This window comes from Fundulus heteroclitus, chromosome 14 (assembly GCF_011125445.2).
Source record: "Fundulus heteroclitus isolate FHET01 chromosome 14, MU-UCD_Fhet_4.1, whole genome shotgun sequence".
Classification (NCBI taxonomy): Eukaryota; Metazoa; Chordata; class Actinopteri; order Cyprinodontiformes; family Fundulidae; genus Fundulus; species Fundulus heteroclitus.
Genome location: NC_046374.1, coordinates 15,210,133 through 15,227,662, shown reverse-complemented (window position 1 = coordinate 15,227,662; position 17,530 = coordinate 15,210,133). Strand labels below are relative to the sequence as shown.

At 37.8% G+C, this 17,530-nt stretch overlaps 3 protein-coding genes and 1 long non-coding RNA gene across 5 annotated transcripts; 3 read left to right on the top strand and 1 right to left on the bottom strand.

Moving 5' to 3' along the window:
- Nucleotides 1–201: 201 nt before the first annotated feature.
- LOC118565685 (uncharacterized protein DDB_G0292642-like) lies at nucleotides 202–4,103 on the top strand. Of its 2 annotated transcripts, XM_036146365.1 has the most exons (5): nucleotides 202–315; nucleotides 542–651; nucleotides 757–857; nucleotides 2,198–2,341; nucleotides 2,424–4,103. In XM_036146365.1, exons 1-5 carry the CDS (start codon nucleotides 272–274, stop codon nucleotides 2,877–2,879), a joined length of 855 nt encoding a protein of 284 aa, XP_036002258.1. In that variant the 5' UTR covers nucleotides 202–271; the 3' UTR covers nucleotides 2,880–4,103. The 2 variants fall into 2 exon arrangements, with proteins under 2 accessions (XP_036002258.1, XP_036002259.1); XM_036146366.1 differs by lacking the exon at nucleotides 202–315 and having other exon boundaries at nucleotides 492–655.
- A 1,890-nt stretch (nucleotides 4,104–5,993) lies between these two features.
- On the top strand, nucleotides 5,994–10,000 carry LOC118565687 (uncharacterized protein DDB_G0292642-like). The gene is made up of 5 exons (XM_036146368.1): nucleotides 5,994–6,088; nucleotides 6,906–7,031; nucleotides 7,883–7,983; nucleotides 8,079–8,222; nucleotides 8,313–10,000. The coding sequence occupies exons 2-5, from the start codon at nucleotides 6,941–6,943 to the stop codon at nucleotides 8,766–8,768; spliced, it is 792 nt and encodes a 263-aa protein (XP_036002261.1). The 5' UTR covers nucleotides 5,994–6,088; nucleotides 6,906–6,940; the 3' UTR covers nucleotides 8,769–10,000.
- A 643-nt stretch (nucleotides 10,001–10,643) lies between these two features.
- On the bottom strand, nucleotides 10,644–11,522 carry LOC118565688. Its single transcript, XR_004932528.1, has 2 exons — nucleotides 11,480–11,522; nucleotides 10,644–11,217 (listed from the first exon to the last, which is right to left on the bottom strand). It is a non-coding gene; the product is annotated as an uncharacterized LOC118565688 (long non-coding RNA).
- A 1,111-nt stretch (nucleotides 11,523–12,633) lies between these two features.
- On the top strand, nucleotides 12,634–15,657 carry LOC118565926 (uncharacterized protein DDB_G0292642-like). Its single transcript, XM_036147015.1, has 5 exons — nucleotides 12,634–12,671; nucleotides 13,002–13,189; nucleotides 14,079–14,179; nucleotides 14,274–14,417; nucleotides 14,503–15,657. The coding sequence occupies exons 1-5, from the start codon at nucleotides 12,634–12,636 to the stop codon at nucleotides 14,941–14,943; spliced, it is 912 nt and encodes a 303-aa protein (XP_036002908.1). The 3' UTR covers nucleotides 14,944–15,657.
- Nucleotides 15,658–17,530: the final 1,873 nt, after the last annotated feature.

Genomic DNA, 17,530 nt, shown 5'->3' with positions numbered 1-17,530 from the left:
AAATAAATAAAATAAAATAAAATAAAAAAATAAAAAATGTCTCTCCGTGTGTTTGTTAGGAAATGCTTCCTCATTTTTTTTGTCTGCATACAGACATAACTTTTTGTGCTCCATTGATCGGATCTTGAATAAAAACAAAAAAATACATAAACAGGTCTGTAAAAACGTAGTCCTCGGCGCACACTCAGTAGCGACCTGGGTTTTGATTGGAGTTGATCTGAACTGCGTCTTTGTTTTGGTTGTTTTGAACGCAACTCGTCCAAGTGGAGAGATGTCCAAGTTCATCGATCACACGGCTTTCGCTAAACTAGACAGGTAAGACGTGGTTTTATTCAGTCACAGGAACGCTGGGCTGCAGCTTCATCGGCCGTGTTTTTGCTCTGCGTAACATTTAGCTGACTTTGCCAAACGTGATGTCTTAAAGGCACAGTTTCGCTTTGATCTCGGCTCTATAAAGTAGTTACTCTCAGACAGTTTGAGCTCCGGAGAATGAAATCGAAAGTTTTTGCTCTCCTTTTTCTTTTTTATTATTTCCCTTCAGGTTTTTGCTGCGAATGAAAATGGGTGTGGGGAAATCTACACCGAAGGAGAAGTGCTATGATCCCAACGACACTTCGTTGACATTTGTCGACGGAGACGATGACTTGGACTGTAAGTAGGTCGCTAATGGTGACTTACTTTAACTAATCTGTAGTTTTGCCGGAAATTGACCTAAAAGTATTTGCTCACCTACTATTTGTTTGTGTTATTGCGCAGTTTTGTGTGAAGGCTTCGCATCACCAAGAGCGCAAATGTCCTGTGGTCACGCTGTGACCCCGATGTCTCTCACTAACTGGTGTCTGAAGCAGCTGGAAGAGGTAAAATGTCACAAACAACATGATTTTGATAATTAATCCTCCGGTTTGGTATAATATTCACTGCCTTCTTCTTAATGATGTAGTCTTTACCAAATCTTGGTAAAACCCTAAACTAATTTAACATCACACGTTGAAACAACAATTGTATCTATTAATTATAATTTATTTTAACTTTTTTTCTTAAGTATATATTAGGGATGCTAACAAATAAACAACTTATGATTAATTGTCGATTAATGGTTAGTTAAAGTTGTTCCATTTAGCTGATATTGAGAGCTTTCGTAGGGATAATAGGTGTTTTAAATAGTTTCTATTCAGTAACCTAACAGGTTTCTGTTTTGTTATATTTTATAACTATGTCCAAGTTTAATAATGTGTGAGAAAACCACAATGTTTGTTTATTCAGTCAGTATTTACCACAGGAGGCACAATAAACAGTTTAAATATAATGATGTGCCTCTTTTAAAGGTGCATAGCCACATTATTTGACAGTTTTCAAATCTATACATCAGTAGCTCACTCTGGTTACATACAAAGGTTTTATGAAAGATTAAGATAAGATAAGATACACTTTATTGATCTCACAGTGGAGAAATTCACTTGTCACATCGGCTCAATAATCAAAAGAAGGTCCCAAAAGGAGGAAAATGTGCATGAGGTATATACAGTGCATCCACATATATACAGTGGATCGAGAAAAGAAAGAAAAGAAAGAAAGAACATTTAAGGTGACTTGTAAACATATGGATTTGGCGTTGTACATTAAAGTGGTACCAGATACAGAACAACAGTGAGGTAGTGAGATAACTATACCAGCTGAAGTTTCTTATTTAACAGGATTATGTAACAGGTTATTAAACAATAATTGCACATTGGTTATTGCACAAGTTATTGCAGTTATAGTGCGGCATTGTAAAGTCTGATGGCAGCAGGGATGAATGACCTGCGGAGGCGCTCCACGTCCTGCTGGCGTACTAGTTGTTATTTTGCCGTTTTATGTGTTGTTTTTGCTCACTTTGTTAGCAAATAAAGCCTTTTTTATTTATTTACGACATTAATGGAAACACCTATTGCGCATGCGCAGCACGAGTTAAAAAAAGGAAGTGCTAATGGCTATTAGCATCTCCCAACGAAACAATGAAGAAAGGTCCAAGATCTAGTGTAAAAAATGTGCAAAAAAAATATGTAATTCCAAGAGGAAAATACTGGAACGTTGTTGGGAATACAGTATGAATATTGGTGTTCACTGAAGCGGACACTAAACCTGCGAGGTTCAGACGTGTTTGCAGAGTTGATTGATGTGAAATTAGGCTGTTTTTCTTTTTTTCATTGTTTTTAAGGGACAAAGGAAGTTTGTTTGTGGCGTATATGGCTGTAATACTGTGTGGCGTTATAAGGAAGTTGAGAAGATGGCCCTCCTGACCCCTGAAGAAATACAGCACTTCAAGAAAATGAGGACCATCAATGCTGCTGTTACCAGAAAAGTATATGTTTTATGCCTTGCTTTGAAGTTTGTTTAGAACACTTTTTAAAATGTATTCTAAATCTCCATCTGTCTCCAAACAGTGTCCTGGATGCAAGTCCCCTGTAGCGAGACAGGATGAATTTAATCTTTGTGTCAGCTGCAAAACGTGCACAGAAAAGGGAGGACGGCTCTATGAGTTCTGCTGGCAGTGCCAGAGGGAATGGAAAGGTCCAAAGCCGCGGCTGGACCGCTGTGAGAATGATGGCTGCTGCAACACGGCGCTGCAGACTCTGGAAACCTGCCCAGATATCGTCTTTGACAAGGTGAAAGGAATCACTGGGTGTCCCTCCATCCGGGCCTGTCCCACCTGTGGATCACTGCTGGAGCATAAACAAAATCACTGCAAACATCTCACCTGTCCTCAGTGTAAGATCAAGTTCTGTTTCGTGTGTTTGAAGACTTTTGCTGAATGTTCAAAAACAAGCGGCATTTCAGCTCCGTGCTCCAGTGGAGTTGCTCCCAGACAGACATTTATCCCTGTGTGGAAAAAGAAGTAATGCTTCTTCTGTTGCTTTGCAATTTAATGGCGCTCCTTAAAAAATACTGTGTGGCCGACTGCATTTTCAGAACCTTATCTTAGCAATGCTGTAGATAATATTTTTCAACAACAATGTTGAGCGGAATCAATATAAGTTAAAAACCTAAATTTAAAATCCTTTGCTAGTTCAGGACCATGGACAGACCTCTGCATCTACATACTACCTTGCAGAACCCCGTGAACCTTTCCACTTTTGTCACAAAGCACACCCATTACAATTTATTTTACTGGTATGTTATGTCATACATTGACAGTATGTACTACAGGAATGTGGAGTGGAAAGAGAATGATACACAATTGTGTGTTTTTTTTAAAAGACATATCATCCAAAATCTAACTCTACATTTATATACATTTTGGTACATGGAGTCTCTAGAAGGCTGCTAAATAAGATGATTGGGGTCCAGATTACTATCCACCATTTTTCTTACTCAAAGGGATTTTTTAGCCCAAGCTCAAGGATGACAAAGCAACTAGTGAAAAAGTCAAAATGTTGGATTGATCTTTACACATTCCCCCAGCATACTACAAAATTGTCCAAACAGCCCTAGAGGAGGGCAGGGTGTGAGGTTCATTCTTTAGATTTTAAAGAAACGGCACCAAAACGAGTTGTTCTCAGATGCAGAACAGAACAGGGGTAAAAGAGGAGCATGTGGGGCAACAATAACGAGGAATTCAGACAAAACCATTGCAGTGCCACTTTATAGAAACCACAATTGAATTATTTAAATGTGGAACAGAACAATTAAAAAGCATGATATGTCCCCTTTAAAAAAATAGAAATCTGTAAAGTGTTAATGTTTTTTTTTTTTTTTGTTCTTTCTTTACAAAGGTTTGGAAATGCAATACAATACAGTACAACTTGCTACAGCCAGCATTACTTTACATTTGTCAACAGTGATTTAATCAAGGAATAGGGAATTAAGGAAACTTCCCAAAAATGTATCATGCAACTCTCTTTTAAGTCTTGATTGTTTTCCCTTTAATAAATGATTTCTTATCATTGTATTATTGACAGAAAATTCGAAACACTATTTATGAGACACCTTTTCAGTCTTAGAAATGGTGTCTTCTTGATGATTTGACATACATTTCTTCCACACTTCCAAACATCAGCAACAAATGAACAACTAGTCTTATTGTCCATTATTTGAGCCATTTTTATGATAAAGAATAATAAAGGACTTACTATACTACCTTGTGGTGGTCCATTTTTTATAACACAGATATTTACATCAGAATGGCCTCTTTCAAGCTCTTAGGCAGCTTTCCACAAGCCAAGAAGGCTCAATAAAAGGGTTCTATGCATTTGAACTGAAAATTACACTTTAACTTCTGAACCTTAGTATCTCTATTTACTCTAAATGTAGAATTGTTAACTGCATAGGAATGTTTCATGCAGCACTAAAATGTTCATCCAAGCATTCAGCATAGTTGGTTATCAATTACAAAAACATATAGGAAAAATATATGGACAACAATATAATATAAGTGACAACTGCCACATTTTAAAAACCTATAGTTACCCAACCTATGTTTCAGAAACTCATGTTTTAAGCTATTTAAAAAAAACCAAAAACAAACATATGTTGTTGCACAATTCTACAAGCTTTTTAGTCAATATTTAATTGAGCTTTTTGCCCTTCATCAAGCTGATACACATTGACTAAATGAGAAAATATATCCAAACCAATATAATGATCAAATATATACGTATATAAATAAGCAATTAAATAAATCACATACACCAATGGTCAAATAAAAAAAGAAAATTACAGAAGAAGAGCGTTAAATGAATACAGTGAAAAAATGTCTAAATTATCAAATAAATATGCACATACTTTTGAAAAATTTAAATAATTTTAAAATCAATTCTAAACAGTTTTGTGAGTAATTCAATAAACACATAAATACAACAAAGTAATGAAGATTCATATAAACATTTATTAAATATATTCTGATACATATGTAGAATATTTGGTTCTGATCCAATGTTCAGTAACAAGTTTACTTTTACATGATCTTGCTCTCATAGCATAAATATTTAAAGGATTACAGGAGTTTTCCCTTCATGTGGGAACAATGCCTACATATTATATCGTTCTTATTTACTACTACTCCTGGTCTTTACTCTGATTCACCGCTAATAATGCAGAAGAATCATTTGGATTTGTTGTTATACCTTATTTACAATCGTTATGCAATAACTACATACCCAAAAATTGACATGATCGGGGGAATTTTCTTGACCCACATGCAGAAAACCACCAGTGAGACACAGCGAACTGTGATGGTCCCAACTGTGTGGGACCATCAGGTGAAGAATGACTGCAACACTGCTTCTTAAAAGCATTGCAGTAGATGCTTGGAATGACACACAGGTGTGCCACCTGCCACTGGGAAGCCACGCCCTCCAGGGCGCAAAAATACGGTCTTTACAAAGTCAAAGTCTCTTAAAAAAACAGATTACAACCTCATAGCTTTTATATGCCTCTTCGAGATTTTGCTGTTTTCTGACCCAAAATATCGACTGTTTTTATGCCTTTCTCCATTATTCTAAGCATAGCGCGTCAACACTGCTTTTATTTTGTCAGATTGTTTAGATCAAGTCAAGCGCATCAGTCTCATCAGGCCCATTCAATACAGGAAGAGCCTATTCAGAAATAATTATTTGCTATTTAATGTAGAATACTTTCAGTTTTGGCTTGTTTTTATATTAGAACGCTTTGGAGAATATGCTTACAAAAGCTTGAGAAAAAATAAATAAACATAAAATGGGACTGGGTCACTTTGGCCCTTTCCCCATATTTCCTACCCACACTTGCCATTTACTTCCATTTTATGCACATGTAGGGAATTGTATAAGTGTATTTTTCTTCTCCAAAATGCTTTTGAATGAGACAGGCAGATTTTATATTTCCGCTAATAGTGATCCAACCAAAACAACACCAGGGGGGCTCCTTTTTTATATGATCTCTCATTGTAACCATATTATCACATTTGTTTCGTTGTGCTCTTAAGCTTTAAAACCTAGAGCGGCGCAGACTCAGAATGAGAAATGTTCAGATGAGCTGCGCGCTTACGTCATCCTGACGGATTCAGTCTGAAATGCGCACTTCTGAGCTCGGCTTGAGTTGAAAGCGCGTCCCAAAGCCCCTCGAACTGCAGGTAAACATGACTTTAACAATTGGGTTGCGGTTTTGTTTTGTTTTTTTGGTTGTGCCTTGTTCTGCGTAACGTTTGCTGTCCAGTGGAAATAATTTCGCTGAATGCGATACTCTCCCAAAACGTTTGTGCGCAATAAGAAAACTATCGACATCCAATTCCGTCACACTTTCGCTTCAACCTGCGAATGCTTTACGAACTACACACAGACGCTGTTTGCGCTCTGGGACGGCATTTAATTGTTTTTTGTCGCGTACTGTAAAAAATAATGTATAATTTACGGCAAAAACACCTGCACATTTAACCGTAAAATAATTTAAAGTAAAATACTGGCAGCTGTGGTCACTTGTACTTTACCTTAGTAAATGCAGCCGTAGTGTACAAGACATTACGGTAATGTGTATTGCCAATCGTCACATTAACAGCTGAGAACATTTAACTGTTTACAGAAAACTTCTATAAAAACAACAGACATATTGTAAACGTAATTAGTCTACATCAGTAAAAAGCACGGAAGAACTGTATGATACAGTTATTGTGAAGACATTACCAGAAGCTGTGGTTGCCAGATTTGTGCTGTAAAAAAATACATCACAACACAGAAAGGATTGTAGTTTGTAAACCTTTCAATATGGTAAATTATTAGGGAAAGTAAAGAAAAACACAGACTGTGATTGCTCCACTTAAAGAAACTGTTTCTATTTAAAGTCAACAAAAAACACAACGATTACATTTCTTGACAAGTATCCTCAAAATTTATTGCTGAGATATGAAAAAACAAACAACTTTTTTACAATTTATTTACATTGTTATTTTACAGTGTGTTTTCTCTCCAGCTTTACTCTGACAACGAGCATGGGCTCGAATAAATCCACTCCACGGGGGAAATGTTATGATCCCAAGGATCCTTCGCTGAAATTTGTCGACCGAGAGGACGATCTGGACTGTACGTAGTCACTGAGGACTAATTTAGACTAAATCAGCTTATATTTTAACTCTGCTGAATATTGAAGTAGAGTGTGCATACCCATCAGTCACAAAGTCACTGATGCACCTGGGGAGTGAAGGCTGATCCATGAGAACTGATCCAACTGTTTAGCTATTGTAGCTCTAGTTGTTTAAGACATTTTTGCTGACCGATGTTTACCAAAATGGACAGGTGAGCATCAGAACGAGCAAGTAGAATGAAGACAGATACAGACTTAACAGAAACTTTAATCAAATAAAAGGATAAAACCTGAAGGCACAAGGAAGTTAAGGGATTAGGATGTTGCTAAGTATAGCTAAAGGGGTGGATCTGGAAAAGTACAGATAAAACAAAGAAGTATTGAAGCTGTGGAGGTGACTGCTTGATGAGGATCTAGTAAAACTAATGAACATCAGACAGCAACTATAGGGAAGCAGGGAGCTGGGAAGATCTAACTGGAAAAATAACAACATTTATTTTGGAATGGGTATTAGGGTACAGCAGTGAAACTTTAACCAAACAGAGAATCATTAAACAAAAGCAAGGCTAAACATTCAGGAATGGTTTGAGGAGCACAATGAGTTTAAGATGTTGACTTGGCCTCCAAGTTCCCCACCTTTTAACCTAATAAAGCACCTTTGGGATGTGGTGGAGAAAAACATTTGATCCATGGAGGACCCACCCCACATCTTACAGGAACTAAGAGATCTGCCATGCACCACCTTGGTGCCAGATACCTGTCCAATAGAGTCACAGGTCATAATGTTTTGCCTGATCAGCACATATTAAAGCTACATTTGGTGTTAATTTATTTCTGTACTTTCGCTCAGTTTTATGTGAGGACTTCGCGTCTCCAAGAGCTGAGATGTCCTGTGGTCATGCTGTGACCCCGATGTCTCTTACTAACTGGTGCCTTAAGTTGCTGGAAGATGTAAGATCCTGCAAATAATCAGAATATGTAAAATAATTCATCCCTGATGAGAGACCATATTAATTAATTAGCTTTTCTCCACCCTTTTAACAAAGGGAAAAAGCTCCTTTGTGTGTGGAGCGTCTGGCTGTAATGCTGTGTGGCCGTATGAGGAGGTCTGCAAGATGGCTCTGCTGACCACTGAGGAAATGAAGCACTTTAAGAAAACCATGGACCTCAATGCTTCTATTACAAGGATGGTATGCTTAATCAAAAATGGGATTTCTTTTTACATTTTTCACCCAAAATGGTTTTTTGGAAATAATTAAACATAAATCTCACCTTCACAGTGTCCTGGATGCAAGTCCCCTGTAGCGAGACAGAATGAATTTAATCTTTGTGTCAGCTGCAAAACGTGCACAGAAAAAAGAGGACGGCTCTATGAGTTCTGCTGGCAGTGCCAGAGGGAATGGAAAGGTCCAAAGCCGCGGCTGGACCGCTGTGAGAATGATGGCTGCTGCAACACGGCACTGCAGACTCTGAAAACCTGCCCAGATATCCTCTTTGGCCCAGTGTTAAGAATCTCTGGGTGTCCCTCCATCCGGGCCTGTCCCACCTGTGGATCACTGTTGGAGCATAAACGAAATGGCTGTAAAAACATTTCCTGTCCTCAGTGTAAGACCAACTTCTGTTTTATGTGTCTGAAGACTTCTGCTGAATGTTCAAAAACAAGTGACTTTTATGATCTGTGCTCCAGTGGAGTTGCTCCCAGACAGACATTTATCCCTAAGTGGAAAAAGAAGTAATTTTTCTTCTGTTGCTTTGCAATTTAATGGTGCTCCCCTAAAAAATACAGATGTAGCCGACTGCATTTTCAGAACCTTCTCTTAATGATATGGTAGATAATATTTTTGATCTGAAATGTCAGAATATAAGAAGTGTTTATCAGAATCAGAACAGAGTAAAAACCTAAATTTAAAATCCTTTGCTAGTTCAGGACCATGGACAGACCTCCGCATCTACATACTACCTTGCAGAACCCCGTGAACCTTTCCACTTTTGTCACAAAGCACACCCATTACAATTTATTTTACTGGTATGTTATGTCATAAACTGACAATATGTACTGCAGGTATGTGGAGTGACAGGAAATTACACATAGTTTTGTTTTGCTTAACAAAATAGAAAGGTGTAAATCGGTAATGTTTTAGTTTTTAGGTTAGGAAATGCAATTAATTTACTTTCTTGGCTTTAATGTGTACAAATAATTACATCTAGATACCAAAGTTTTTATTTTATTTTTTAAACTCACATCAATAAAAGATTATCTGCATGATATTCCCAGCTTTGATGGGAGAGAAAATTACCAAGAAGTCTGACGCAGTCGGTTTTCTGAGTTAAAAAGGAAAACCATGTAAACTAAAGACCAATAGTCCTCTGCTGCTGTATTACTGTCCACACACATGTCTTATTTCCTGTATTTCATTTTGCCAGCAGGCTTTTAATGTGACCTGTATGTACTGGGTGGTATTTGTCATTTCATACCAAATGTTTTTTTTTTAGTTTTAAGGACATTTCACTCACTTCTTTCAATACAGCCACTGTTGGGCTTGTTTTAATTGCACTTGTTATTAATTGCAGAGCTTAATGGTGAATTTCATTCATCATTAAGAGCTCTCAGAAGCTGATTGGTAATCCCTGCAGCTCTTACTAAACACCTGGCTACACCAAGCATTGGTAAAAGGTATTTTAATCAAGGACTAGATGGGGGAGTGGTTCATCAAGCAATCATCCCAAAAATGTAGCATGCACCACTTTTTCAAGCTCTCAAATGTTTAATAGTATTTCCTCCTGATTTCCTATTATTGTTCTATCGGCAGAAGATTTTAAATGGTATCTAAAACACTTTTTCAGTCTTTGAAATTGCATCTTTTTGATCATTTGACCTACATTTCTCACACACTTTCATGATCAGCAACAAATGAAGCAATATTACTGTCTATGATTTAATACATTTTGTATGATAAAGGATAATAAAGGACTGACTATACTACCTTGCAATGCTCCATTTTCTATGACGCATGTATTTACACCAGCATGGCCTCCTTCCAGCTTTTAGGCAGCTTTCCACAATGTGAGAAGGCTCAATAAAAGGTTTCTATGCATTTGAACTGAAAATTACACTTAAACGTCTGTATTGTCATCCGCGTAGGATTTTTTTTTTCATGCAGCACTGAAATGTTCATCCCTTCAGCCTATTTGGCAATTACAAAAATGTATATAAAAAAAGTCAATATTTCTACATTTTAGAAACTTGTTTTGCAGCTATAGTGACTCCTGTTTGAGGCTATATTTATGAAATATGTTGTCACAAATTCTAGAAGCTTTTTAGTCAATATTTAGTTCAGATTTATCTTTTGACCCTTCATCCAGCTGATAGGCATTGTATACACAAGGGCATAAATCCAAAATAAAATCGTGAATAAATGAATAAGTATATAAATAAAAAAGACAAATATGAAGTCTAATTACTAAAGGAGCGCATAAAATTAAAACCCTGAAAAAATTTCTAAATAAGTAAACAAATGTACACCCACTTTTGGAAATGAAAAGAACAATATTCAAATGCCCATCAATCAAAAACAGTTAAGTGAGTAATTTTGCAAATAAATACAACAGAGTAAGGCAGAAACATTTTATTAAATTTTTCCTGATACATATGAAAAACATTTAGTGCTGATCTAAAGCTCAGTAACACATTTATGTGAGATATTACAGAAACTCCCGGAGTTTTCACCTCGAATGGAGACAGTAGCTACATATTATTTAATTCATAGAATCATTTGGGTTTGTTGGTATATCTTATATACCTGTACATACTTTACACAATAGTATACCAAAAAATATTTACAAATAACTTTACAAAGCTGTGTTCTTAATCTTCCAAACGTCTACAATGGGCAAAGGTTGTTATTGTATTAAATGAACAAAAAAAAAAAACTGAGCTGGCTTTTTTCAAAAAAGTGAAAGCAAAACCATTATGAGTCGTTTGAGTTGAGCTGACAGCAATGGCGTCTGTCGTGATGTAAATCATCCTGCAGGTGTCTCTGTCTGCTGCTGATGTTCAGCCTGCGTTCACCTTGGTCACCATCTGGACCTTAGTGTGTGGTTTGATGCCGCAGTCAGACAGGGAAGCAGAGTCGTTGTCCAGAGGCCTGTCCACGACGATCAGCTTGATGTCGCCCAAAGTCGATCCTGAAACAAAGAACATGAGGAAAAACATGAGAGTTCGTTTTGTTGGGCAGGAAATCAAACAGGAAACGCATCGCTGTCCTTTTTTGCACGCAGACATTTATGTATATGTTAAAATTAGAAGAGTTTAGTTTCAAGAAAATTGTTATGTAGGCAAACCTGGACGATAAAAATTAGTGTTTTAATTTGGAAATATACCGAAAAGCCACTCCTTGACAACATTCTGCAGATCAAAAGTTATTTTTTTTCTATTCAAATTATTTACCTGATTTAGTGAACATTTTCATCGCATGCTCCTTCAGATCAAGAACGGTCATCGTCGACAGAGACCTCTTGGGGTTCAGATAGCCAACCTCTCCAATGCTGGAGCAAATGGCGATCTGGTCCGTCCGGCACATGATGGCGTTGTTTCAGATCCTCACTTTGATGAGACTTTCCTGAGCTGCTCAGCGTTTCAAAGAAACAAGTGGCTTGTCTGGCTGACAGCTCGCTTTATATCACGCAAAGTGAAAGCAATACAAGTGGGGGTTTCCAAGAGTCCATTTTAATCTCGCATCATTTATACACCTCTTCAAGATTTTTTTTTATACCAAAGATTCGCCCTACTTTTAAAATTTATTTTCGTCATAATTTTAAGCGTACCGCGTTAAAATCGCTTTCATCTAGTCCAGGTTATTTAGATCGAAACAAAGGGCGTCAGTCTCCAGAGTCAGCCGCAGGAAGAGCCTACAGTCAGAACTAAATATTTGCTTATGGCGCATGAGGAAGTTGTACGCATAAAGTGTGTCGCAGTTGTACAAAAGAACGTAAAATAAGAAATCTACTTAAATTAAAACTGATTAACATACCGATAGATGTGTATTATTTAAAAACGCAACTTACAGGTAAAAACAAATCTCTGGAAAAGGTTTTGCAGTGGTTGTTTTATTGGGGCGTTTTGGGGGATCTGCTGAAGAAAACAATAAAAATAAAGCATAAAAAGAAGTAAATGTATAAAAACAAAATGGGACTGGGTCAGTGGGCTTCTTTTATCAATACTTAAACATATTTCCTTCTCTTGCCATTTCATCAAAATTTACTTCCATTCCTATCCATGTACTGAAAAATATGAGACAGGAATATTTGATATTTCTCTAACAATAACTTGCAAAAGTAAAAGAGAGTAAAAGAGTGACCTGCTTCTCTCCTTTAGCTAAATGTGTGTGTGTGTGTGTGTGTCTGTCTGTTTTTTCTTTTATCACAGTTGTTTCTGTTCTATTTTTCAGCACTTGAACCTAAACCCTTAATGAACATGTGCGTCCTTGGCGCAGACAGAATGAGGAAGTTTCAGATCAGATCAGCTCTGACGTCATCCTGACTGCTTCAGTCTGAACTGCGCACCTCTGAGCTCGGCTCGTCTTGGATGAAGCGCGTCCAGAAATGTCCAAATACCCCTCACCACGAGCTGCACTGCGCAAGTAAACATGACTTTGTTCATTGGGTTGCGTTTTATTTGGTTGTGGGTTTTTTTCTGCGTAACGTTGGCTGTGACGTATCCAGAGAAAACAGATTTGCTGAATGCGCCTTCCCACTTGTGCGCGCAATAAGAAAACTAACGACATCCATTACAATTTCCTGCGTTAATGAACGCTTTACGAATTTTACGCAGACGCAGTTTGTGCTCCGGATAGCCTAGGTTTTTTCATTTATCTTTTTTTACGTATCCAGTGGAAGTCATTTTGCTGAATGCGCTGACTCTCCCAAACCGTATGCGTGCAAGAGGAAAACTAACAGCCATCCCTTTACAGTTTCGCTTCTTTATTAATTACACACAGTTTGTGCTCTAGTGAGGAAATTCAAGGTTTTTGTTGTTTATTTCTCCTCAACTTTAGACTGCTCACGAGCATCGGCTTGAATAAATCCACTCCACAGAGGAAATGTTATGATCCCAAGGATCCTTCGCTGAAATTTGTCGACCGAGAGGACAATCTGGACTGTACGTAACCACTGAGGATTAATTTAGACTAAATCAGCTCATTTCTTAACTGCTGAGAATTGAAGTAAGGTATGCACACTGATCAGGCATAACATTATGACTGGCTACATGTGTGTGAAGTAACACTGATGAACATGTTCTTCAGGTTAATGTGTCTGAGGGAGTCTGATATATTAAGCCTATACAAGGCTCCTGGACAAGAAGGCTGGATGAGAGCATCTCCAAATCTGCTGGTTTTAGATAGTTTTCTGTCTGCGGTCATCAATGATTTCTCACAAGGTCATTGATGCACATTGATGGAGTGTAGCTCTGTTGAAAAAGTTCATGCTGACCAATGTCCACCAAAATTGACAGGTGAGCATTGGAACGAGACCATGGGGAAAAGAATAGGACATGATCTAAAGATGTTTGTCCATCACATGGTTACATAGAGATGGATGTACTACGGTAATAAGGCAAGCCAGCAGCAGGAGCAATGTTTTCCTTTAGGTGCTACTCTGGATTTTGCTTTGACACTTAACTACATCACGATGATAGTGATGGAAGATCCAAGAGCAAGTAGGATGATGACAGAATCAGGCTTAGAGGAAACTTTAATCAAATAAAAGGGTAAAACCTGGTAGGTAGTTAAGGGATTATGATGTTGTTAAATATAACTAAATGGGAGGATCTGGAATAGTACCAATAAAACAGAAAGTATTGAAGCTGTGGAGGTGACTGTTTAATGAGGACACACCCTACAGTTTACAGGAATTAAGATATCTGCTGCCACCACCTTGGTTCACGATACCACACCTGTTCAATGGAGTCACAATCTCATAATGTTTTGCCTGATCAGCAGATTTTCAACCTACATTTGGTGTTGATTTATTTCTGTACTGTCGCTCAGTTTTATGTGAGGACTTCGCGTCTCCAAGAGCTGAGATGTCCTGTGGTCATGCTGTGACCCCAACCTCTCTTACTAACCGGTACCTTAAGCTGTTGGAAGATGTAAGATCCTGCAAATAATCAGAATATCTAAAATAATTCATCCCTGATAGGAGACCATATTAATTAATTAGCTTTTTCCACCTTTTTAACATAGGGACAAAGCTCCTTTGTGTGTGGAGCGTCTGGCTGTAATGCAGTGTGGCCGTATGAGGAGGTCTGCAAGATGGCTCTGCTGACCACTGAGGAAATGAAGCACTTTAAGAAAACCATGGACCTCAATGCTTCTGATACAAGGATGGTATGCTTCATCAAAGATGGGATTTTTTAATTGTTCACCTAAACATTTTTTAGGAAATAATTAAACATAAATCTCACCTTCACAGTGCCCTGGATGCAAGGCCCCTGTTGCGAGACAAAATGAATTTAATCTTTGTGTCAACTGCAAAACGTGCACAGAAAAGGGAGGACGGCTCTATGAGTTCTGCTGGCAGTGCCAGAGGGAATGGAAAGGTCCAAAGCCGCGGCTGGACCGCTGTGAGAATGATGGCTGCTGCAACACGGCGCTGCAGACTCTGAAAACCTGCCCAGACATACTCTCTAGCTCAGTGATAGGAATCTCTGGGTGTCCCTCCATCCGATCCTGTCCCACCTGTGGATCACTGCTGGAGTATAAACAAAATCACTGCAAAAACATTTCCTGTACTCAGTGTAAGATCAAGTTCTGTTTTGTGTGTCTGAAGACTTTTGTTGAATGTTCAAAAACAAAGTGTTCGAGTGGAGTTGCTCCCAGACAGACAGTTATACCTGTGTGGAGAAAAAAATAATTTTAACAGAACTGTGAACCTCTGTTTCTTTGGATTTTAATGTTCTTCTTTACCGACGTCATCATAACAGAGGAATAGAAACAGGGCGTTTTTTATGCATTCTCATCAGTAGGAAAAGCATAGAAGATGTATTGTGAATTAATAATTAATAATTGTAACACAACTGTGAACTACAGTTTCTTTGGATTTTAATGTTCTTTCTCAAGCTTTACTGGTGTGTTAGATTATTTTTTTCAATCATACTAGTTCAGAAACCTACACAGCATGCACATTTTATTTCCAGGTTTTGGGACAGGGATTTTTCCTGGTTTAGTTTGTAAGTAAGAGTCTAAACTAACATATTTGATCCTCCCGACTTCAAGGAACAAAGATATCGCATGACAGTGGACATGAATTCATTTATTTTCTTTCAGGGATGCAGCTAAAGATCACTTTCATTCATACTACAGCTATTGTTAATTTTAAAAGCTGTCTTTAAGACTTTGTTCATTTGAGATATATCCAGTTAAAATTATCCTGATGTTTTTATTATACAGAAGTATGAAGTCAACCAAATTTCAGTTTCTTGTTTCATCTGTTCTGCTTATGAAATTGTTACACCACTTTTTGAAACAAGTCATACAAATAAATCACTACAGCTGTAATGATGGGTATTGATGTTCTTTCTTTTGTATTTGTTTTTGTTATTGTCATCTTCAGCCCTCATCATGTAGAGTTACTTTATACTAACTGCAAGTTGTCTTCATTTTCTATTACTATGTCTAGATCTAAGATAAGGCTATAGATCATTTACAAAAGTGACCAGGTGAGACGAAAATGTTGTTTGAAATGTTTTAAATCTAAAGGCATTAAAAAAGCTGTCACAAATATACAAGCTGTTGGGTAAAAACAAAAATTATTCTCTCTCATTTTTGTCACCTGTGCTAATTGGTGTCACCTATCTTTCCTTTTGTTCTCTCCCCTATTTAACCTGCCAGTCTCCTCTCTCCCTTTGTCGGATTATGCTGTTAGGTTTTAGGTGTTTGAAGCTGGACCGAAACGCAGACAACAGCTGGGGAGCCACATAATTGAGATTAGGTTTATTGAATCCAAAGGCAACAAACTAACAGGCAATGTATATGTGAGAACAAGGACCAGGCACGGAACAAGGAGCTGACAAGAAAAGATTAGGCATAGCCGATGATCCAACAAATGGAGAAAAGAACAAAGGGTGATAGGGGAAAGAAGAAAGAGAAGTACAGGTGAGAATATTTACCACAGGTGACAGAAATGAGAGAACGAGCTGAAGGAGAGGGATAGCAATGAGGTGGCAATACACAGGAGGAAAACAGGACCTAACAATGGATAAACAGAACATGACAAAATAAATCACTAGATAAACTAAACGCTGGCATAAACATAAGTGGGGAAATAAATTCAAGTGGGGAACTTCAGGTATACCAGCAGCAAAGTGAAAGGCAAATTGTAGCAGGCAGGTTCCCACAAAGGTAAACAAATAAAAATAGTTAGAATAATGGCCATGTGTACCCTGTTCTTTGACCCTGCCTGTCCCTGACCGCTGCCTTTGCCCAGACCTTACCTTGGAGTGAGGTGAGCTTTTCTTCCTGAATGTTGCTGAACCTTGCCTAACTCTGACCCTGATTAAGCCCAACGGATTCTCGAAATTCTTTGCCTGAGTAATCTTCCGTGCATGACCATGGACTGTCTATGGACCTCAAGCCTGTTGGATTGTGAACATCAGTGCCCCGCTTTCTGTAAACCTCCCCAAGACCTCAACGCCCCCATTCTCAATCGGACCCTGTCCTGTTGGAGCTGGACCTTTTACTTCTGGTAATTCCAGTTTGTCTTTATTGTTTTCTGGTTTTTACTCCAGTTCGGACTCTCACCTATGTTTTTGTGTTCCAGAACCACCAGAGTCCCCCGAATTAAACTGGATCATTTCAACACCCACTCCTTGTTGTTTTTTAAGTAAATCTTTAACTCAATCTTTGATTTGGCAGCGTGTTGGGTTCTGGCTCTTTACTAAATCCGTGACAGTACGATCTCGCCAAAATGAGCCAAAAGCCAAATCAAGACTGGTGTCTAAAGGTAGAAAATTATATTTCTAGCCTATACAGAAGTGTTAAGGAGATTTTACTGGGACGTTCTAATCTTCAGACCTCTCAGACTCCGACTGGAGCTGTAAACACTGGCGAGGCAATCATTTTATTTATTAGTTATTTAAACATAAAATAAACACTGAAACCATAGAAAATAAATAATGTTCTTCTACAAAACTTTGGAAATGCAGGCAAAACATTTCCTTGTTTGTACTGGGTACTTTGAAAATTTGCAAAAACGTATTCATTTTATTAAAGCAAACATTACCTATTTGAGATTCACAGAGAAAATGGTTTCCTGGAACTGGGAAATTTTCTTCAGCTCATAGGTAAAAACTTTGGAAGCTGGAGGACAACACTTCCTTAAACAAAAGAGAATATTAAATTTAGCACAACCAGTGACCTTTACAACATATTCTTACTTCCTGTAACATGTATTTGCTTATTTTAACTGTCCCCATTTGGCAGAAACCAAATGATTACTGGAA